We start from the raw sequence: 22,702 nt of genomic DNA, 5'->3' as shown, positions 1-22,702 counted from the left end.
TACCTAGTTTACAGTCAGTATTTTATTCAGCCTAAAACTTTATTGCTCTTTGTGATGTGTTTATATTTACAATACTGTGCACTTTAATGAATGGACCAAGCTTTACCTTTCTGTTCTGGGCTTAAGTCAATTTAGACAATGTTTGTAGCTAAGAGAGGTCCAAGAGCTGGTTTGATACCGAAGACATACAAAAAAACCAAAACTGTAAAAATAAAATTGTCATGAGTATTTAATCGCCTATAAAAAATAAACAAGCACTTTCAGTTTATATCTCATTGCACAGGATCAAAGCTGGCCTTCAGTCTAAGCACAGGACAGAGACTCCAACCCTTACCAAAAGTGAAACCCGTCACAGAACTCTAAACTTGCGGCCTACAAACTTCACAAGTATCAAATTACATTTTCAAAAGCCTGTCAAACTATGGAAACAATGGAGCTCCTGGAGAATTCTATACTTGTGCACGTACACCAAGAAGCAGCAGAAGCACTCGTGGAATTTAAGAACCCGCATCAGCTTTATTAGATGGTTACGTTTACAAGGATTAGCGGTAGCGGTGCAGCTGCAGGGTATTGCGCCTTCTCCAGGCGGCACGACGGGAGCCACCAATGGTGTGGTGGAACTTGTGGCCCTTGCCAAGGCCACGGCTCTTCCGCCCAGCTGACGTCAGCCCACGCATCTCCCTGTGCTTGTGGACGGGCTTGGTGATCCACTGGGTATCGGGGTTGCGCCTGATGGTCTTATGGAAGGGATCGATCAGAATCACTTCAAAAAACTTGTAAGTGGAATCTTCACCAACCCAATACGAGTTCAAGACTCTCAGAGCCCCACAGTGACGGCCAGCACGTTCCTAGGGGAAAAAAATAAATGCAAAGGCCTGTAAAAACATGGATGCAGGGCACTCTTCATGCAGAAAGATACAACTTAACTGAAGCATGAAATTTCAACTTTCCCCAAGAGACCCTCTTTTCCTGAAAGAACTCCTCCCCTTTCAGTTGCAAAGGTGCAAGAAAAGTAACAGCTGAAAGGAATGCTGTGTTAAAAAAAAAAAAGACTGTCTGGATTCCGACACGAATCAGGTTTTAAAGAATATAAGCAGGAAGGTGCTTGGTTGACAAAAGAAAGAACTCTTTTTACACGGAAGCCCCAACCAGTAAATACAGCATTAAAAGTAACTTTAATATGAAAAGAGGAGCACGAGCTGCACTTGGGGCCATAGAACAAGCTTTTGTGGGAAGTTATGAAAGCCCGATTGATTTGCACATCCAAAGCTACAGGGGAGAAACACATTTCTGCAGAGAGTAAGACTGTACTGATAGGAGAAAAGGAATAGCTGGTGTAAAAAATTTTTGTACCACTGCTGGCATATTAATGCTTGCTATTCCTATCATCACTTGTGGTTGGAAAGACGCAGTCTTAGTTTAAAAAACAAAACAAAGCAGAAAATAACAATTATGCAATTCCATCTGCCTGTCCTGTCAAGGATGTTCCTTATTTAAAACACTGGGTGTTTAATTGCAGGACTTTATCATCACCATGGGAAAGTATGAACCAATAGAATACACTCATCTTCTTCCCCAATGTGATCCCAATCTATTGCTACAGGCTCCCACTAAACAGTACTTGACTATCTTCTGCACATGTAATAACATTTTTTCAAGTCCTTGTTTTATTCTAGAATAAGAGCAACACCTATATGAAACACTGAAACACCAACCACCCTCAACCAGCTTCTGTGCAGGGATGGGAGCTCCAATTGAGGCTTTGTATTTCTGTAATCTGAAAAATTTAAGTCTTCCAGGAGAGAGTATGTCAGATTCTGAAAATTTCAAGCTAAAACTGAGGGAAAATAACCTCTTCCATAGTTGTCATCTCAAGTGAGCATGTGATTAGCCATCTGGGAATAGCATATATGAAGAGAATGCCATGAGTACTGATAATACAGAATTGCATTTTTAACTTAAACTCATCATGTGTTTCTTTTAAATAAGCATTTTTTTCCTTGAAAAAAAAAAATCCCACCATATTCAACTTGATGAAGTCCCTTAGGAATACTTCTGTAATCTTGAGAACAGAAAAGTCTTCTGCTTCAAGACAGAAAGGCAACAAGCAGTCCCCCTTCTTTCACAATGTCCCTTTTTGAGTGAGGCCTCGTATTAATTCTAACCCACTGAAAGAGTTTTTTTGAAAAGGTGACAACCACATCTTTTCCACACTACTACTGTGAACGCATCTCACCTAGAAATAACTTTAGCACCAATCTGTGTGCTAGTGAGGTACCCAAGTTTTTATAAAGAACCAGACGGTCTCTGGCAGCTGCTTTCAGATCCTACGATACAGCCAAGTACACCAGGCACCACTCCTACTACACAAACAGGTGCTACAGACTTTAAAGACAGGAACTCACCTCTACTTTGTGAAAGGACCATCACCTACAGCTGGCAGGGAACAGAGGTGGGATTTACCGACAAGTCAGACGCCTTAGCGTATTTGAATTCTTATTTCCCATGCCCAACTCTTTATTTTATTGTGGCTTGTACTACTTACCTATTTTTTATTACAAATACTGTGGCATATTCTAGAAGTATATACTACAAACTTCAAGAAACCACCTAAGTGGTCCCCCAAGACCCCATCTGTAAAGCCTGAACAGTTTTTTTATTGTCCCAACAGAGCTTTTCAAGACATTCTGGTGCTTTCCTGCCACCAGAATTCAAGATCTTTTACCCAACATATTAACCAAACAGCTGATTTGGGGTTTTTTTTGTCTGTGTGTATTTTCAGCTTTTACAGACTAAGACCTTGCTACCCAAATTTGTGAGCAGTAAGCAAAATACTCACCTCTGCAACAGACTGAAGGCTCCGGGCAAACTTGAGCTGATTAACACCGTGGTGCACGGGTTTGCCATAGGTGGCACCTTTCGGGACTGGGCGCTTGCGGCCACCACGGCGGACACGGACACGGTAGATCACGTAACCTGAAAGAAACGGCGACTTAGGAACTAGGAGAATTCTAGCAGGAATTTTAATGCCCATACTGCATTTCCAACCCCCAAAAATTTACATGAAATGCTGCAAGATTAAAGTCATTATAATAATCTTCACCAAAATTTACAGCTGGAGGTGGATAGCACAAGATGGTTTTGTTATTTTCATCACAACAGAGTAAAGGAAGTGATATCCTCTCACAACCAGTTTTTGGTTCCAAACCAGAGGTTATAGCATCTTTTCACTATTCAGTCTCAAACAGACTAAGAACAGCTACAGCTACGTTGTAACATGATTACAAAATGTAAAAAATTAAAAAAAAAAAGAAAAAATCACCCCTGAACACCCAACAAAGCCACCACTCAAACTCTGAAATCTCATACTCTAACAGCAGCATTCATAAAGCACTGAAGCACAAGCCATCCACAAACCCTACTGAATTCTAATCACTGAATAACGACCAAATTAGATGAGCAGTGGCAGAAGTGTAGAGTCTTAGCTTTTTATTTTCCTAGTGAATAAACATACTGGTTTTTGTAATGGGATTTGCTCAAGTTACACATAGATGGCCACTTTCTCCACTTCCTTCCCTAAGCAATAACTGTTTTCCAATAACAGTAGAAACTCCATCATCTTGCTTACTCAAGTGCATGCAGCTGTAATAAGTCATGGAATCACAGAATGGCCCAGGTTGGAAGGTACTTGAAAGATCATCTAGTTCCAACCCCCTGACATGGAGAGGGGACACTTTCCACTAGAGCAGGTTGCTCAGAGCTCCATCGAACGTGGCCTTGAACACTTCCAGGGATGGTGCAACCTGTTCCAGTGTCTCACCACCATCATAGTATAGAATTTCTTCTCCAACATCTAAACTAAACCTACTCTCTTTCAGTTTGAAGCCATTCCCCCTTGTCCCATCACTACAAGCTCTTGTACAAGTCCCTCTCCAGCTCCCTTGTAGCTCCCTTTAGGTACTGGAAGGCCGCAATTAAGTCACCCTGAAAAAAAGTCAAAGTAACACATGACAATGCTGGGGCAGAGAAAGGACACCCCCCAAACCCAAGATATTAACAGCACTGCTCAACTCTGCAGTACCAACAGTGCACAAGAACTGGGGCCAAAGCCCACTTGATCTTCATCTGCCAAAGCAGCCGTAGAAGGTGCAGATGGAAAATCAAGGGGAGCTAAGGTTTTAGGTTGTGGATGTTGCTACCAACCGAACACGTTTATGATACTCAGCTGATTTCATGTTGGACACTTCAGTTTATTAGGGGATGCTTCAGTTTCAGATTGTTATCCTGCTGCCACTTAAGGAAGCTGACGAAAGACCTGGTCACTGCATTCTGAGGCATGTGGAATTCACCTCTCCATGCCATTACCTTGCTTGGCCTTGTACCCCAGCCGGCGGGCTTTGTCCGGGCGGGTGGGGCGTGGTGCCCGGTGCAGGGCCGACAGCTGCCGGTACTGCCAGCAGCGCACACGCAGCAGGAACCGCATCACGTCCGACTGCTTCTTCCTCCATAGCTCCTGGATGTACTTGTAGGCACCCATGTCTGTCTACCTGCTGAACGGAGAGGCCGGTGAAAACAACGCACCAAAACCCAATCCCAAACTTGAGCATCTTCCAACACCAACACTGCATAAAATCACACATGGAACACCACTGAGAGACAGGGGGCTCACAAGCTCCTCTGTACCACTGACGCAACTGGAAACATGGATCACACTTGGCAACCCCCAGCAGGACACGCAGCAGTCACCATTCCTGGCAATTTTTCTCCTTTTCATGTGTTCTGAGGTGTTAAAAACTCCTCCACTGAGAAAGTTTCCGATGTGTTATGTCTGATACTACCAAAAATAACAGTTAACACCTGAAACAAGTTGCAAATGTCAATCTACACAGAACCAGCGGAGGGCAAGTAGTGTAGTTTTTATTCTTAACACTTACTTTAGTAAGGTTTTACTGGCAAGTAAAAGCTTAACAGTTGCCTAAGAAATGGAAAGAACTGCATTGGGACTTCTGTTCCCTCAGTGTTACTCACACTGTGCCTCCTACATCTCAGGAGAGACAAGGCCTTTCTCCACATCTGCTGAAACTGGGCTTCAAGCAAAGTGAGGTGTACTGCTTGGGTCACACATGGAGCAAAAAATCAAGTGCCATAGCTCAGCGTCCCACTGATGATGACATCTGAGCCTGTGCTCTGCTCCACAGATGCCTTGTGTTTTCTTTTCTTTTAAATTAATTTCTTTAAATTATTTCTGCTAAGTATTATCAGGGTCGATTTGTATTGATTTTAGCAGAGCAAGGACTCAACACAATGTTCCTGCTTTGCCTTTAAGAAAATAACAATTATTACAAACCCCCTTTTCTGAGTCGAACACTTCTGAAAAGCTCTAGGCATTTTAAAATCAAGTATTACTTTATGTGTTCATCCCGTTTATTGCTGGTTTCCTAGAAACCTGAGGTCTCACACGCCTGCAGCAACCAGCACGTGCACCCGCACTCCATCAAACCCCCACCCAACTCACCATCTGGAACACGCCGCCCATTTTATTTACATTATAAGAAAAAAAAAATCCAAATCCAGCTCGTGTCTGATTTGGATACCCCTCTTGTTTAAACCTGTCCAGCTACGGCTTATCCCTTCCCATCCCCTGAGGCCCGCCTTCTTCCCTGCATTATGGCACAGAACACCATGAAGGAATCGCAAACCCGGAGCCAAAGCGGGGCCTGAGGTCTGTCAGTGACCTGCAGCCGCTACGTCGCACCAGTGTCCCCCCTGTGTACCCCCCGGGTATCCCCAGCCACTCCTCCTCCCCTTCCCGCCCCGCCGGGGCGCAGTCCCCTGGCCCTCCCCCACCGGCCTCCCAGGGCGCCCGCGCCGCGGGAGCAGCCCCGTGCCGCCCGGGTCTGGGCGGATGTGCGGCGGGATCCGGGGATGGGCGCGGATGGAGGGAAAGGCCGCGCGCGGACAATCCCTCACCTGATGGCGCCCGGCACCGGAAGGGAAGAGGCCCGCTTCCCACAAACCCTAGCGGTAGCGCCGCGCTTCCGGCGGCTGCCGCGGCGCCTCATGGGTATTGCAGTCCCCGCAGGGGAGCGGTGCCGCGCGCCCCGCCCCGCCCCTCGCGGCCCGGCCCCCCGCGCCCGCCAATGGGAACGAGGGGGCGTGGCCCGCACGGGTCAATGGGCCCGGCGCGAGGCTCTGCCCAGGTGTGCGCGCGCGGGGGGCGGGAGGGCGCGCGCTCGGGGGCCGGGGGCGCGCTCGGGGGCTGAGGGCGGGGGCGCGTACCGGGGCCGGACCTGGGGCAGGGGCTCGGCGAAATGCGACATCCTCTGAAACACCCCCCACTCTCCCCCCCAGGTTAGGGACTGGGGGGGGGGGAAGGGGACGGGGACGGGACTTCCCTCAAAATCCTGAAAAGAAGCCTTAAAAAAAAAAAATCTCTAAAATAATAATTAAAGAACTCGTACGACTATGAGGAACGGCTGGGGTTTGTTTAGTCTCGAGAAGAGGAGGCTCAGCGGGGGCCTTTTTGCTCTCTACAACTACCTGAAAGGAGATTGTAGTGAAGTGGGGTTCAGTTTCTTCTACCGTGCCTGCAGTGAGAGGACCAGAGGAAATGCACTTAAGGTGAGATAGTGGAGATTCAGATTAGATATTAGAAAAAAAAATCACTGTTAGGATGGTCAGGCATTGGAATGGTTTGCCCAGGGAGGTGGTGGAGTCACCATCCCTGGAGGTATTTAAGAGGCATCTGGATCTGGATAATGTGGTTTAGGGGTCATAGGGGTAGTGCTGGATTGATGGTTAGGCTGGATGATCTTGAAGGCCTCTTCCAACCTTGATGATTCTATTCTATTCCAAATAATAAACCCTAAGGGCTGAAAAAGCCCTAAAACCAGCTTCAAAACCTTTTCAGTGGAGGGGTAAGGAGAAGGGCACCAGGGAGCCCCCAGAGCTGCAGCCCCCTCATGGTGAGCATGAGCAGTCCAGGCTGGGGCCAAGGTTGTGACTTTACCCATCAATCTGCTCCCATCCCTCCTGTGTGCAGTGTCACTGAGTGACCTGGTCTGATGGGTGGCATCCCTGCCTATGGCAGGGGGGCTAGAAGGAGAGGATCTTTAATCTCCCCTCTAACCCAAGCCATTCTATGTTTCTATGAGTTAGGCTTTCCCAGCCTGCAATTCCTTCCTGCCTGTGGCTGCAGGGTGACCTTTCTGTTTTTCATTGTATGCTTTGCAGAGCACCCTGGCTTGTGAAGTGTTACCTGGTTAAACTGGAAGTGAAGCAGGACAACGCCAGCCCCTCCTGGTCCAAAAAAAGGTACTCTTCATCTCTCTCTGTGGCAAATGGCTCCAAACAACAAACTGAGTTCGGGCCTGCTGCCCTGCCATGGCTCACTGGCGGAGGGAACTGCCCCAGCTGCTGGACACCTCCTGCTAAAACCAACCCCCACCCATCCAAACTGATGTAAAGCAGACTGCAAAAACCTGCTTCTGCATTTGCTTTCCATACTTCTGCCTTTAACACTCCTGTTTTGTAGGTCCTAGTCTGTAAAAGCTATAAACTTTCTGTGGGCGAAATAAAAGGGAGGGAACCACCATTTTCTTGCATTTCCAGAAACCATCCTGGTACCATCAGATACCATCAGGCCCACTGAAAAACCAGGCAGCCCAATAACCCAGTGTTATGCACATGCCAACAAACACAGCCCCTGCCCCTGGGGCCTTCCATGCTTAATCACTCGAAGCCTCCCTGAGCCTGACAGGACAAGTGTCGAGGCTGCAGGCAGGCATCAGCACCACTGGCAGCAGCCTAAAAACCTTAAAAAATGGTGTGGGAGGAAACTCGAGTCCTAAAAATATCAGTCTCTGGCGAGCGCCTGGGAGGGAGCTGTGCCTCAGAGTCACCCGCTGCTTCGCGCTTTGCCTCTCGCTTTCCGTGGGCTCTGCTCCCGCCGGGAGCCGATCCCTGCCGCCGTGCCAGGCTAACAGCCTCCTGTGTCTGCACAGGGCTCGCCTGCTGACTCTGCTCCCTCGGGAAAGATGGGAAAGGGCTACAAAGTGGTGGTTTGTGGAATGGCCTCAGTGGGAAAGACTGCGATTTTGGAGCAGCTTCTCTATGGAAAGCATACTGTTGGTGAGACATTTTTACTTTTGGGGGGAGGTTGTTTCCTTTTCCAGTGTTTTGTTCTGTGTGGGCCCCAAAACACCAGTAACTGAGGTGAAAGAGAACTGCACTGAAGTGAAGGAGAAAATTCATGTGGTTTTGTTGCATCTCTGGGCAGTTCTTGAAATTCATAGTCACTTACTGGCAGATTTTTAAAAGAGCCTTGGAGAAGAACCCTTTCCGTGATGTTCCCAGTTATAAAACACGTGAATGTTTAAAAAGAAACAAACACAGAAAGGAGGTGATGTGCTTGCTACCTATTTACATAAGAAATATCTCGTTCCCTGAAGGACTCCATAGATGCCTGAAAAATAAATAGATGTCACATGATGAGTGGAGACACTGTTTAGACTTTTGTTTCATCTTCTTAAAGCTTTATTTTGCTTGGTTTTGGCTAACATTTAATCAAAGCTCTGGCAAGAAAAACAGCTAAGCTTTAGGTTCCACATTCTGTGCTGAACTTTGAAGGCCAAGTGTCTCAGCTCTCAAAGAAATCCTCCTGTGGAAAATAGACTTGACAGTGGATCAGGGGATGTTTGAGATTTGCTGTGCACAAAAGAAAGGGAACAAAGGCAAAACCGGCATGTTTCCCTCTGTTTCCACATGACTTGGCTTTGAGAGGAAGGGCAATGGTCATTAAGCTGACAAATTATTCCTGCCTCGCCCAGAAACAAGGGGTGGCACCAGGGTTTTGACAGAAGATGCCTAGTCACTATATATCTTTTTCTTGAGTTGTTAAATTAGACCTTGGTATAAGTTACTGCGTATGCACCAGGATTTCTAGAATGGTGCTTTGCAGCACTGCACCTTTAAAATGCGTGGATGGGAGGAATTTGCTGGCAAAGCGTGATACAGAACTGCGTGCTAATACCCGTGTTTAAAAGGAGGATTTCCTCTAATGTTGCAGCAACATCTGTTTCCAGCATCCTACCGAGTGCTATGCACGTAGCCCCGTGTAGCTTTCAACGTGAAGGTTGCAAAACCTGGAGGCTGAAGGTTTTTCCCTGTGCTACCAACCTGCCTCTCCTCCGCGTTGGGCTGGGTGATTGTCAGGGACACCCGAGCAGCATGAGCAAGGCCACGTTACTTAAATCGTATTGCCTTGCATTAATTCCTGCCTCCTATTAGCAACCCAGGCAGGAAGGATATTCGGGTGTTGCTGATCAGAGGAGCTATTTATGGAGCCAGCCATGTACATGATTATACAATGTCATGGATACTGGCTGACATAACCGGAGGGAGACCTTGTGCCTGGGGTTTAGCTGTGGGTGTCCCTCTGTCTCTCACAAATGCTCTGCTCCATCTTGGCCATTTAGAAATGCAGACCTCCACCCACCACATCTTGAAAAGATCAGTTTTCCTTTCCTGCAGCTCGTCTCTTATTTTTCGGAATTATCAGAAAGAGAGGGAGCAGCTGGGGAGAAAGAAGAAGGTAGTCTCCTGGTTTCTATGATTTTGGTGAAATCTTATTCCCAAGACATTCAGAGAAGGGGGCAAATAGTAGGTTCAAGATCAAGATGTGGAGAGGGCTCATTATGGAGCCACTGCAGCCAGCCCCAAAGGATGAGAGACTGTGACTCAGCAGTTTTGATGTCACTCGTGTGGGCCATCAGGCACATTTTGGGGGGTGGACTGGTAAATTGGTGGTTTTGGCAGTCCTCCTGAGTGGTCACCATCCTCCCTGCTTCTTCCTCAGTACATGGGCAGTTGTGGCAGAGGGTGCCTGAAGTATGGGCTGGTGAAAATGGTTCCCATAAGATCTTCAACTCTTCTTCCACTCTGTACTGATTTAGCCCTCAAACTGCAGAGGCAGGACACCACTGTGAGGGTCTCACTGAGCAAGGACAGAGTTTGAGGAACGGCAAGTCTTTGAGTGCTTCTTAGCTGAGCTGCTTTAAACTGCACAGACCCACTGCTGGTGCTACCATTGCAGGGGTGGCCCTTCCACGCTTGAAACATGATTACTGGGTCGTGATTCTCATTTCCTAAAGCTTGCGAGCTCCAGAAAGCTGACATGTACATTCTGGCTTCTGGCCTTTTTGGCAGGAGGCAAAAAAGACTAGTGTGTTTGCTGAAAGCCTGTCTGTTCAGAGCCAACCAACAAGGCAGCTCACCGGGCATGGCAACATGGACACAAGCTGTTTCAAAACCTGTGCTTCCTGACTGACGTCAGGAGCAGCTCCGTGGCTGGTCTGAGGGCCGGGGAGCCGTGGGGAGGACTGCTGAGCCAATGCATGGAGTCTTTCCATTTTGATGGCATGCACATCCTCCTCCCAAGTGACAAGAGGCATGCCTGAACTTAGTTGGAGGCTCAGAGCACAAGGTCTGGTGCCATTCTCTGAAGTGTCACAGCCATTGACACGAGAGGTTCCTCCTGGCTGTAAATCAGCCATGTGTCTATGTCAGTGCTCATGTGCCTCCTGTTGACTTTCCTGTAAAAAGAGTGGAGACACAGCTGCTGTCAGAGAAGTGATTGGAGTCCTTGGAGGTTTAACGCTGCTATGTAAAGCCCTTGGCTTTGAGCCCATGCTCCTGGCTGTGTGCTCGGCGATGTTGCTGTGAACCCAGTTGCACTGTGTTTCTTTACCTAGAAAAATGTGCAACTTCAAGTCTCCCTGGCTTGTCACCGATGAAGTCCCAAAGTGCCACTGTTGCTCACATGGTCAGCAGCTAACACTCTTGCAAAGGCACTAGGATTACTTGAGGTCAAAGAGGAAAAAGTACTCAGGAGGGAGGAATAACTCTGTAGCATGTGAGCAACAATGTGTGGTACTGGATATTGTGCTAGGCTTTAAACTGCAAGAGAAACTGTTTGCCTTGTGCCCCAGGATGGGAAGAGAGAGGGCAAAAAGATGAGAGATGCTCTCGGAGCCACATAAAATAATGTACATATTGCATGGCAGACTCTCTTGCTAAACTAATACAAGGAATCAGAAGAAAACCTAAAAGGAGATGTTTGAAATGGGTGCAGATTTAGCTTTGCGTCATGTAGGGACTATATTGCCATAGGTCAGGACGAATAGTTGTTAAGAATTGTTATGTATATGATACCTATAAATGCACAGCAGTGTGCCCAGGGGGCCAAGAAGGCCAATGGCATCCTGGCTTGTGTCAGAAATAGTGTGGCCAGCAGCACCAGGGCAGTGATTGTCGCCCTGTACTTTGCACTGATGAGGCCACAACTCAAATCCTATGTTCAGTTTTCGGCCCCTCACAACAAGAAGGACATTGAGGTGCTGGGGTGGGTCCAGAGAAGGACAACAAAGCTGGTGAAGGGTCTGGAGCACAAGTCCCATGAGGAGCAACTGAGGGTTGTTTAGCCTGGAGAAAAGGAGGCTTAGGGGGAACTTTATCACTCTCTACAACTTCATGAAAGGAGGTTGGATCAGGTGGGAGTTGGGTCTCTCCCAAGTAACAAGCAAGAAGACAAGAGGAAATGGCCTCAATTAATGCCAGGGGAGGTTTAGATTTGATATTAGGAAAAATTTCTTCACTAAAAGGGTGGTCAGGCATTGGAACAGGCTGCCCAGGGAAGTGATGGAATCACCATCCCTGGAAGTGTTCAAAAAACACATAGGCGTGGCACTTGGGGACACGATTTAGTAGTGGGCTTGGCAATGCTGGGTTAACAGTTGGACTTGATCATCTTAGAGGTCTTTTCCAGCCTTAACTATTCTATGATTCTGTGATTGCCTGGTACCTGGGATGGAAAATGTCATGAAATGGGTTTTTGACTGGCAGTAGAAGATTGTCCCACTAAATACCTGTGGTATGTGGCACTGCTTGGCCTGACCTCTCTTGTCTAGACTAACAGGAGAGTTGTTGCCTTAACTTTGGCATGGGACGTATCTGTAAAAAGGATAGTTATTTTTCCTTAAACAGTGTCCCTGTTCAGTGATGGTGCAGAAAGGAGTCTTCCTTCTGCTTTTACCTCAAAACCTATGGTAAAGCTTATCAGCTCAACAGAAGGAGATGAGAGCTCTTCCTATAGAACATTTATCTCTGCCTCCTGGCTGTGTAAATAGCTGGTATGGCCAGGTTATTCACAAGCAGCTACTTCAGATCCTCTTACTAAGTAGGAATGAAAACACCATATATTACTGTGGTAGAACCCATAATGAGAGAATTTGCCTCACTTGGTCGAGCTGGAGGGATTGGGGTTTTGGCTTATACAGCTCATAAGATGTGGAGGCTAATTAACCTAATTATGCATTCATAGAATCATAGAATGGTTTGGGTTAGAAGGGACCTTAGAGATCATCTCCTTCCAATTCCCTTTCCATGGGCGGAGACACCTTTTTACATATTTGCTTCTTAAATTAAAACTACCTCATGATAGAGGTGCAGTCAGCTTTGCATTTTAGAAAGATGAAAATAGAGCTGAATGTATGCAACCGAGGGTCACAACCTGGCTACTTGTTAGCAGCTAAATCTAAATAGACCAGCTCCTTTTGAGATCTGCCCAGCTCTTCTCTGAGTCAGGGATCCTCTGATAGACTGTCATTTGAGACCTAAGTAAGCAAAGCCCCTTATCCTGCAGTTTGCAAACATAAGAAATAGCAGGCTTTAGAAGCTCTTTGCTGAATTCCTCCAGAAAAAGGGAAAAAGAGATTACATAGATCTTCAAAAGTACTTAAGAAGACTCAAAATTTGCACTGCATTATGTTCAAGATTCAATAGTGAACTTATGAAATTCCATCCATCTTGAAATTTTGATTTACTTTTTTATTTACAATATATCTGCCATGCCAGGCCTGAGTGTGCAGTATTCATTAGTATATTGAGCCTTTTCTTTACCTCATTGGGAAACCACAAAGGTTTGAACACCATCCAATTTATGACTGAGGCTTCCCCTTGCAGTTCCTCTGTGTCAGCAGTTGGTAACATAGACCTAAGGATTTGCCTCTCCTAAGATTTGCACCAGCTAAGTAGACCTTGGAGAATGGTGTCACTCCTGTCTATTCCTCCTTCCCCTTCCTAACTTTTTTATACCTTTAGTTTTCAAAGAAAGCATGAGATTGTGCACTGTCTTGTCAGTTCCCCTTCACCCCTGTAACTTCTGAACCTGAAAGGTGGCTCACTGTAGTGCTCTCCTCCAAAGAAAATCTCAAGCTGGCAGCAGTCTGCAGGGCAGTAACTTCCCAGCACAAGCTGCTCTTGCCCACCCAGGTAGCAAAGGTGGGAGTGTGCCTGGGGATGCCAGTGAAGGAAAGGGGAACCAGGGTTCTTGTGGCAGGGAGGATTGGATGGTGCCAGCACTTTTCTAGGACACTGACACAATTAGTCTTAAAACAACTTGCCTGGACCATATTTGAATGGATACCAGGAAAGTGTTTGAATGGGACGGCACTAAGAAGAAGTGTAAATATCATTGTCAGTAAGATGTGGCTAATACATGGTCTGGGCTTTACAAGCAAGGCCTTGAATAAGGTGGCACAGGTATTTCTAAAAATTATCTGTGTTTACTTAGGAAATTACTTGCATATACTGCCTCCACCAGTGCACGTAGGTGAAATTTCACCTCTGGAATCTGATACTGGTACATAAATTCCAACTCCCTCCTAAGAGGCCCCCCTATTTCATATAGAAGTTTGTTGTTCTATTCTGCTGAGTTAAATCCCAGGTCTTAAATTTTCCTCTTCATTTTCAAATAGGATGGTAAAGACACAATTTTCACTGCTGCTTTTAATGCCATTGGGAAGAGATTGCCACAGGATAACGTGGATATATTAGATGTCATTGAATTACAGTGCAGCATTTAGATGACAAAAAACTGTACAACATTATTCATTGCTTTCTAAAAAGAAAACTTAGGTACTTATGGTTCATTCCTTCTTGCCAAAGCTGTATTTACTGATTTCCTTGACCTGTCTGTACAATGCAATGAGGCAGAACAAGAACATAGTGCTATGTCTATACAACAGTGCTATATCCAGAAAGGGCTCCATTACTACCTCAGTCTTTAAAAATACCCCTATAACACATTCTACAACCACACAGAATGCATTTGTGCTTCCTTTTTTTATTAACCTTTGTTTTGATCTTCTGTTCTTAGTTTTGCTCCCACACATTAGCAGGCTATATTTGGAGGCGAGATAAATTAAATCATTGGAAACCTAATAAGAGTTTAATCTATGAAGACTGCGCAGAGAGGGGCAAAAAGAACAGCTTGTGCCACTTTCCTGCACAGGAATGCTGCATACATCATGGGAAACCATCAGCGTGGGTGGAATGCTTTAGCTTCTTTGTCAATGTGAAGTATTTTGAATAGTGTCATTGAATATAGCAAAATCCTTATTTTCACAGGCCAGATAATCCCTTGTGTTTCCTTAAACAATGCACTAAAATGGTCCCTTTTTGGCAGACAAAGAGAGTAATGCAGGACTCATTACTGTAGCCCTGCAACAGCAAACAATTGTATATAGGAGTGCAGTGGAGGCAAAAACATGGATTGCAGAGGGTTTATATGAATATTTAAAATCAACTCTGAAAGGGGCCCAGCTACACTATACATAGGATGTTTGGACCTGTAGCCTTATGCACCTGCATCCAGGAGAAACACAAAGCTAAGGTGATTTATGTGTTTCTGGGTTTGTCTTGGGGAAAAAAAATCGTTTAAATTCGTTCAAAGCAAGCTGCCTTGAATTACCTCACATTTACTAGGGGTAGAGGAGGAGGGAAGGAGGGCCAATATGCAGACAGTCACCATGGAACAGGTGATACACATATCAAAGCTTATTACATTGTGCATGCTCTTACCTTGCAGTAAATGAACTTGCTCCTATTAGCAAATCTGAGTCATTTTAAATCCCTAAGGGATGGAAAAAGCTCAATGTGCATTTGAGTAAATAGAGTATGCAACTTTTTTTTGTATGCAAACATCCCCTTCCCTTTCTGGCTTGGTTTCACTTGTTAGTTAGATGTACCACCAATGCACATTCATTCCCAGAATTATTCCTTTGGCTGCTGCTTCTGCAGTGTGACCCAGCTCATTATGCAGCAAAGAAGTAGGCTTATGATGTTAGTACTTGCTATCTGGTGTTTCTCAGCTGTTCTTCCAAAAGGGTATGTTTGGGCAGGCCCTTTTGCAGCATGTTTGGCACAGAACTGGTACGCTGGGTGGTTGGAGTTTGGAAAACCTGGAGGGAGAACACACATCTTATCCTATTCTGAATGTGCATGTTGTATAGATTAATTTTACAGGCATAATCATGTGCTTATATATTAGGTGGCTGTATTTACAGTGATGCTAGTGGAAACAGCTAGTGTGGTCATCTATGAATACAACCCTCCACGGGAATACCAGGAAAGGCTGAGTCCAGGTCAAGTCACACAAGAAAACATGCACTGAAAGCTGTTATGGGGTAAAATTCTGCTGTCCTGCAAATAATTATTATAGTGGTGCTTTACCTATAGCAGTTGAACTTTCCTGCTTGTTTTCAAACAGGCTTAGAAGAGGGTGCCACAATGGAAGACGTGTATTTGGCATCGGTGGAGACAGACCGAGGTGTGAAGGAACAGTTACGGCTTTATGACACCAGAGGTCTGCAGGAGGGCGTAGAATTGCCAAAACACTATTTCTCTGTTGCTGATGGCTTTGTTCTGGTGTATGCTGTGACCAGCCTTGAAGCCTTCCAAAGAGTTGAACTGCTCAAAAAGGAGATCGATGTCTTTAGGGACAAAAAGGAGGTAAATGCATGGTTGGCTAAATGCTGTATCAGTGATAGGAAGTTAAGATGGCAAAGAATAGATTTTGTTTCTGTAAAACTTGCATACAAAGGAAAACGAACGTACCCACAGCCTTGGGCAACCCAGCAAAAGGAAGCTTTCTCATGGTGGAGAAGTCTCATTCACATGCCATGCAGGTCATTCAAAAGAATGCTTTTTGTTTTTTCTTCCTTATTTCCTCTAATAGAGCTAAAATTCAGTCAGCTGAATGCACCAGCCAGGACACTTATGACTAATAAAACATATGGTCTACAGCAGTGCAGCTCATATGTTTTCTTAGATATTGTACAGGGGAAGTCAAGTGCATGGAATAATATAGCGAAGGGCATTATCTTTGTTTGTTTTGTATTCATGTACTTGATGGCTTGCAAACTAGTGTAATTGACAATGGGTCTCCCAGACATTAGTCAATTGGCAAAGCAGCTTTAATGTATTTTAACAACCATATTGAATCAATTCAATTGTGTGAAATGACTGCTCTATTTTCCCTTAGAAAGCAGCTAGTGTTTTCAGCTGACAGTGTTCCAGCTTAGCTAAACAAATATAACTTGCATGTGGCATTAGCATTATGGCTTTTCCTACAATATCTTTATATTCTCAAGTAGTTTTCTCTGCTAAAAGTCTTTGGCCTACAGCTTTCCAAATGCCTGTTTTATGCTGTTTGGGGAAAAAAAAGTGCATGAAGAATTAATTGGATAATGGTAGGGAGAGACTTTCCAAGAATGTTACTTGTTTTGTACTGACAGCACACAGGGTGGTAGAGGAAGGCAGGCTCAAGTTTGACAGCAGAACGAATGTGCAGTCACAGGAGAGGTATGTTAGCTGGTAGGGCTGGTGTGAGCTGCAGACTGTCACGTATATCAGGGATACAGGAGTCAATCATAAGTCCCCTGCAGGGCAAGGAAAGGTGGACAAGCAGGAAATTTTTCCCAGGTGCTGTGTTTTGTGAGGGCCCTGATTTGTTACTCTACACTACATCATGTTGTAATGAGGAGAGGGAGTCACAGCTCCAACAGGATCTGCATCCTGCTGTTCTGTGTTACCTGTCAGAACTTCTCTCTCATTGCATGCAGGTATTTTAGAAAACAGACAGTTTGCTTATCCTTTTGTGATTTTGACTGAGGATAACGTAGTCAAAAGAGTGGTGCCCACAATAAAATGGATAAATTAGTTTCATTCCTATGATTTCTAATCCATATAAAGTAGGCTTTGAAGCACAGAAGGTGAAATCAGGAGTCCTATCTTAAGATAGCTGGTAATCAGTGGATTAATTATTCTATGACTTAAAGTTTGGGCTCTGATAGAATGAATCCTTAACTGAATTAGGAATGTATGTGCTTCTGAGCTGGTAGAACTTCAACTTGTTGAGCGGCACAGTCCTCTGTTGTGTGGTAGATGACAGAAAGCACCGATGGCTGGTTCCTTGTCTCTGCTGGTGGTAGGGGTTCTCCAGCACGCTTAAAGTCTGGCCAAATTTTACACTACATAGAGGTTGTGTCTGTTATACTGACAGGGCTTACCCATAGATAAATTCAGTTGGAGCATGTGATAAATGCACATGAAGATTATAGCTTCTTTCAAAGCCTTCACAGAGGGGAAAAAAACCCCAAACAGCATTTTTTCAAACACACTGGACTGCTGTAGAAAAGAAAGGAAGCCTCAGACCTCACAGGAACAGGACAAACGGCTCTAGCTGGAAAGAAACAGAAGACATCCTGGCGTTAGCCTGATGAACAGGAAAGAGCAAGCAGGTGTGGCCACAGCACCACAAATCATCAGTAAGAGAGGACTTTATGACTTGATCTCTGTCAAACCACTAGTGTAGAGACCAGAGTCTGACTGAGGACCTTGAACTGTACATGTAGGCATGGTTTCCCCTAAGAGCTGATGCTGGTAAAACATTTTTAGACAATGGTTAGCTTAAAATAAGGAGGAGCAGTAACTTCACATGTCCAGCACTACTTTCAGCACTTCCTAGAACTGAAATACTGGGAAGGCTGCATATACCTACTGAGCTCAGCCACCCTGTACTGTCTCGGTCATACAGAAGTCACTTGGTGGATCCTTACAGCTATGAATCTGACTTGATACCACTGTGCTGCTCTACTTGGCTAATAACCAGCTGCTCTTGAAACTGCTTCCCAGAGGACAGTGCTGGTGCTTATCTGCCCCTTTCAGCAGACTGTCCCTGCTTCGGTCCCTCTGGTGGCTCTTGGTGCCTGGGGCAGGACAGCCAGCGGGGCCGGGCTGGGAGAGGGGCCAGCAGCCCAGCCTGCCTGGGCCACTGGCACGGTTGGCTTTATTTATATTGTGGGCTGGGGCTTGGAAAAGAAACAAACAGGGCAAAATCCACAGCTGTGGGGTCCAGGCTTTCTCTGCTGCCGTGCATTTTTTCATCTCTCAAGCATCTGCTGCTCTGACCTACTCAGATGTCATGCTCTTATCATTTGCCTAGGACAGCTCAATTGCCAAGTAAGTGGAGAATCAGGCTGTTTAACTTGGGATCTCTCTGGTATTGTTTCCCTTCCAAGCAATTGGTGGGGGGAGAAGGGTGGGGAGAAGGGGGAAGTCCTGCATATCCTATGATGAAAACAAGCTCCCAACCCACAAGTAGATGAGGCTAATTCAAATCCCAGACCCTGATCTTCCAAACTACATGAAACTTACCTTGTGCCAGGGCTAAGTTAAAGGACAGGTCTGAACTGTGTAGCTACTTGCCTGCTGTTTAAAAGGATTGTGACTGGTGGATGGTTTTGGTATAAAGCTCACCCTTCTTGTTTGGTTTGTAGGTAACAGTTATTGTCTTGGGAAACAAAACTGACCTCCTGGACCAAAGGCAAGTGGAAACAGAAGCAGCACAGCAATGGGCAAGGGCTGAGAAAGTAAGACTGTGGGAAGTGACTGTGACAGATCGGAAAACACTGCTTGAACCCTTCACCTTCTTAGCTAGCAAACTGTCCCAGTCCCAGAACAAATCAACATTTCCCTTGCCTGGAAGGAAGAGCAAAGGGAATAACTGTGATAACTAGGCTAGCCTAGCATTGTCTCCTGCTGCCAGGTCACAGTCTAAGTCCTTTTTGTGCCATTTGCTTCTTGCAGTTTCACTTAAAGCAATAATCTCATTCAGCAATAAAATCAGCAAGATTATAGCTAAGAGGTATCCTTTCTTCTCACAGACTTGGCTTGAAAAAGTGGTGGTAAAAAACCTAAAGAAGCTCTTCATGAGAGCAGTTATCTTGCAACAAGGGTTATGAAGACAGAAGGGATAGATGGACACCTCTTTATCAGGGGCTTTTACTATGCCTGGATGCAGCCATGTTGAGGGACAAATCAACAAGCTTACCATTAAGCAATGGCCTTGCAGATCTGTAGCCTCTAGTCACAAATAGTATTAGCTGCAATAAAGCAATTTGGAGAGACAGTATGTTTGAAATGGCAGTAGTTCTTTTACCTTGACCTTAAATAGAGCCACAAAGCATACTGATGCTGCAGAAGGCTGAGGTCAGTGTCTTGTTGCAGGAGAAGGGTATGGGGAAGGAGAAATGATTACCAGATTTAGCCACTGATATTATGCTAGTGTCTGGAAGGAAAAAAACCCACCCAAAATCATACAAAAACACCCCTCACATCTTCTGGGAAATACTAGACCAGATCTACCCTGACATGAAGCTCGTCAACAAAGTCTGGCAATCAGTGCTTTCAGCTCAAGAACTCATTTGTTCTCATTTGTGACCAGAAAAGCTCTCAGAGCACTCCTTAATTTAACTGCGACCTGACGGACAAGATAGCTGTATGTGGGTTTGTTCCAGCATGTCCAGTACAAATCAGTCACAGTCACATAGGTGATAATTGTACTGAGAAATTATACAGAGCAATTTTGTATGCAGGAGGTACTGCCTGGGCTCTGCTTAGTGCATTGCATAACACTCCCACCCGGCTGCTCAGCCAAGCTGCAGCAATCCACCCCCTGTACGAAGCTACAGGCCAGATAATAACTGGTACAAAGTGCTGTACTGCTCTGTGAGAGCGGGCTAGGGAGTGTAGGGGGCTGCCTTTTGGGACTATCCTCATGGAAAACACCCAGAAATACCTGTACCAAATGGGTTTGGACTTATCATGCTGCACATTGTCCAGCAGCAGGAGCACAACTGGATGTGCTGTGTTGACTCAGTGCTGGTGAAGGTAAACCTGTGCTGCAGGAATCTGCTGTCCTAGGTCAGCCTGTCAGTAAAGTTAACAAAAGGGGATATATATAGAGGGACAGAATGAGCAACTGTTCCCAGAGACAGTGGCCAGTTTTTGGCATCTCAACAACCTCCTGTACTAAAAGATGCTACCTTTTCTTTATATTTGAAGACAAGAGCAGGGAGAGGGAGTGAACATAAATACCCAGTTCCTGCAGTTTTCACTGCTGTTTTGAACAGATACCAAGAATTCCACTGTGAAGCAGCAAAACCACAAGCAATATTTGCCGTGTCATATCATAACTGCTAAATAGTGTGCTTAATGATCACAATTAAGCTTATAGTATTGCTCTTCCTGAATACTGGTTAATAAAGTCTGTCAGCATTACTGATGTCAGAGCAGCAGTACACTTCACTAAAAACGAAGCAGGTATCCCTACCATTATAATGAAGGTAGATGAAACTGTTTATGTGCTTTGCTCAATATAGTTTGGATTGCTGTGGCCAAGGAGTAAGATAAGAGAGCAATTATGAATGAGCAAGCTCCTGCACTGCCCTGCTAGAAACATACAATTGTTTCCATTGCAACACTGCAGCTGAGTAAGCACTACAGCATGACCTCCTCCAACCTGGCTAGTAATAGTCATTGTCCCCAGTGATTCTGCAGGACAACACCCACTACTCACTCATTTCCTACTGAACACACGTGTACTCCAGGCTTCTCCCTGCCCAGAAGACTCCATATCTGCCTGCATGCTTGGGAAGTAGAGGTGACTTCAGAGCAGCAGCGGTTCACCTCCTTGCTGCAACCTCTTACCAAGGAATGGGTCACGTTCCCCTTCTTCGGCTCTGCAGAATCCTTCTTCTAGAAGGGACTTGAATCAGCTTTGGATGAATCAAAATATGTGAAGACATCTACTAACATCACATCATCACTGAAGCTCACCCTTGAGCAAAGGGAGTACAGGTTGACACGTCAGAATTAACTTAAAACGTGTGGAGATGGAAAGAATGGAGATGACTGGTTCCTGTCCAGCTCTGCACGCCGCAGACTCAGTGCCAATTCTACTGCCAAGACTGATGTCACCTGTAGGCTGCCAGAGCTGTGCAGTGGAAGTGTAGCTTGCTCACCTGCTCCCCTGGACTTCCTGGACTTGACAATATTTAAAGACAAGCAAGACAAAAAGGATCTTCCAAGTGACTAAGGCCATTTTTTCAAATAGGTTATGTAAAGGCAAACACGTTATCTTTGATTTGGTTAATTCACTAGAAATGAGTTTAGATCATTCAATGCATTCACATAAAAAACCACCACCCACTGTTTTCTTTCATAAGCTTACTCTGATGCTTTTTAAGCACTCGAATAATCTATTCTAAATACCATAGTATTTTATTGACAAGTTATGGAAAACATAGTGTCTCCTCTGCAAACAATGTACATACAGTGGCTGGTACTGAGTGAAAATGAAACTTGCTGTAGTACAGTTTTGCATAGGGTTAATAAGTAAAGTACAGAGTAGTTTAAAGGGCAGAACACATATTTTGTTCTTACTGTTCCACTGACTCAAAGCCTGTTCTAGGTCACTGGGATCACTTACCTTCTGCAAAGCTAGAGTTCCTTCACGAGCTAATGGGGAAAAATTGTTAAAAAGAAGAAAAATAAATTAGTAAATTGTACTATCTTTCTCTGTTCTTCTTAAACCTCTAACCTGCTGAATACCCACTGTACAGATCAGTCACCCTCACCAGCTACAACAGTTAATTTGGCATGTCCTAGTAGCACAAAGCAAGAAGCTGGCAAAAACCTACTGAGATTTAACCATTTACATCTTTACTCAGTAAAGGAGAGGAGGGAAAGATGACCAGAGATGCTCCTGGTGTGATGTAGCTATATACCAAACAGCCAAACAGCTGAGGGGACTCATACACCTAAACATACACTGTGTCAAAAGACTGCAGTTCAGCTGATGAGGCTAAGGTACTACTACCCACAGCCACCCAGCAAAGGAAAGGGCACCTCTAATTAACAGCTTACTTTGGAGCAAGTTAGATTGGCTCTGTATCTAGATAGGAAGAGAAGTATGTAAATAAAATATATATGGAATTTATTTTAAAGTACCAACCCAAATCTGAGAGTGCAGATGACCACGTGGCACCCAGAAGAATTTCACAAGGTGAAGTACTCGCCATGTGAAAATGAATCTGTGCTTCCGGCCTTTACCTTAAGGGAGTGGTCTGAAATGCCATATCCACAACTAACTGCCCTGTTGCTACACACCTCAATGTAAACACCATGTCTCTAGGAGATAATCTTTATAGGTAGTTAAAGGATCTACAGATTAAGTCTCCTTTACAGTCTCCTGCTAGCTTACCAGGACACGATTCCTTCTCCTCTTCCAAGTCCAAACAGACCACTCCATCAGAAAAGCATCAAGATATTTTTTTCTTCCTTTTACCTCCTGCCTCTTTCCCTTCTAGATTGCTTACACTTTTCCAGTTGTACTTTCACAAAACATGCCAATCCTGAAGAGGCAATGCTGTGAAAACTTCCACTAAAAAGTAACTATCATGGATTCTGTGGTATGTTACCTCCTCATGGCCATGCCCCTGCACAACACCTAGACAGCGAA

At 45.1% G+C, this 22,702-nt stretch overlaps 2 protein-coding genes across 4 annotated transcripts; one reads left to right on the top strand and one right to left on the bottom strand.

The window, feature by feature from the left end:
* Positions 1 to 211: 211 nt before the first annotated feature.
* On the bottom strand, positions 212 to 6,071 carry RPL15 (ribosomal protein L15). Of its 2 annotated transcripts, none has more exons than XM_017827415.1 (4): positions 5,971 to 6,071; positions 4,366 to 4,547; positions 2,840 to 2,976; positions 212 to 848 (listed from the first exon to the last, which is right to left on the bottom strand). In XM_017827415.1, exons 2-4 carry the CDS (start codon positions 4,535 to 4,537, stop codon positions 543 to 545), a joined length of 615 nt encoding a protein of 204 aa, XP_017682904.1. In that variant the 5' UTR covers positions 4,538 to 4,547; positions 5,971 to 6,071; the 3' UTR covers positions 212 to 542. The 2 variants fall into 2 exon arrangements, with proteins under 2 accessions (XP_017682904.1, XP_017682903.1); XM_017827414.1 differs by having other exon boundaries at positions 4,366 to 4,550; positions 5,971 to 6,060.
* Positions 6,072 to 6,158: 87 nt separating this feature from the next.
* Positions 6,159 to 22,611, top strand: NKIRAS1 (NFKB inhibitor interacting Ras like 1). Of its 2 annotated transcripts, none has more exons than XM_017827424.1 (5): positions 6,159 to 6,200; positions 7,234 to 7,314; positions 8,004 to 8,130; positions 15,608 to 15,849; positions 18,678 to 22,611. In XM_017827424.1, the coding sequence occupies exons 3-5, from the start codon at positions 8,037 to 8,039 to the stop codon at positions 18,915 to 18,917; spliced, it is 576 nt and encodes a 191-aa protein (XP_017682913.1). In that variant the 5' UTR covers positions 6,159 to 6,200; positions 7,234 to 7,314; positions 8,004 to 8,036; the 3' UTR covers positions 18,918 to 22,611. The 2 variants fall into 2 exon arrangements, with proteins under 2 accessions (XP_017682913.1, XP_017682914.1); XM_017827425.1 differs by lacking the exon at positions 6,159 to 6,200 and adding an exon at positions 6,324 to 6,621.
* Positions 22,612 to 22,702: the final 91 nt, after the last annotated feature.

Source organism: Lepidothrix coronata, unplaced genomic scaffold (assembly GCF_001604755.1).
Source record: "Lepidothrix coronata isolate B3197 unplaced genomic scaffold, Lepidothrix_coronata-1.0 Scaffold139, whole genome shotgun sequence".
In the NCBI taxonomy this organism is placed as follows: Eukaryota; Metazoa; Chordata; class Aves; order Passeriformes; family Pipridae; genus Lepidothrix; species Lepidothrix coronata.
This window is presented reverse-complemented; position numbering and strand designations above follow the sequence as displayed.

Bases quoted from the DNA above. Each gene is read 5' to 3' on its own strand.
- RPL15 (XM_017827415.1), bottom strand. From the start codon at position 4,537: ATGGGTGCCTACAAGTACATCCAGGAGCTATGGAGGAAGAAGCAGTCG. The intron at 2,977-4,365 runs GTAATGGCATGG...CGTTTCTTTCAG, and splicing joins GGGGTACAAGGCCAAGCAAG to GTTACGTGATCTACCGTGTC. The intron at 849-2,839 runs GTGAGTATTTTG...TTTTTCCCCTAG, and splicing joins GCCTTCAGTCTGTTGCAGAG to GAACGTGCTGGCCGTCACTG.
- NKIRAS1 (XM_017827424.1), top strand. From the start codon at position 8,037: ATGGGAAAGGGCTACAAAGTGGTGGTTTGTGGAATGGCCTCAGTGGGA. The intron at 8,131-15,607 runs GTGAGACATTTT...GTTTTCAAACAG, and splicing joins CTATGGAAAGCATACTGTTG to GCTTAGAAGAGGGTGCCACA. The intron at 15,850-18,677 runs GTAAATGCATGG...TTTGGTTTGTAG, and splicing joins TCTTTAGGGACAAAAAGGAG to GTAACAGTTATTGTCTTGGG.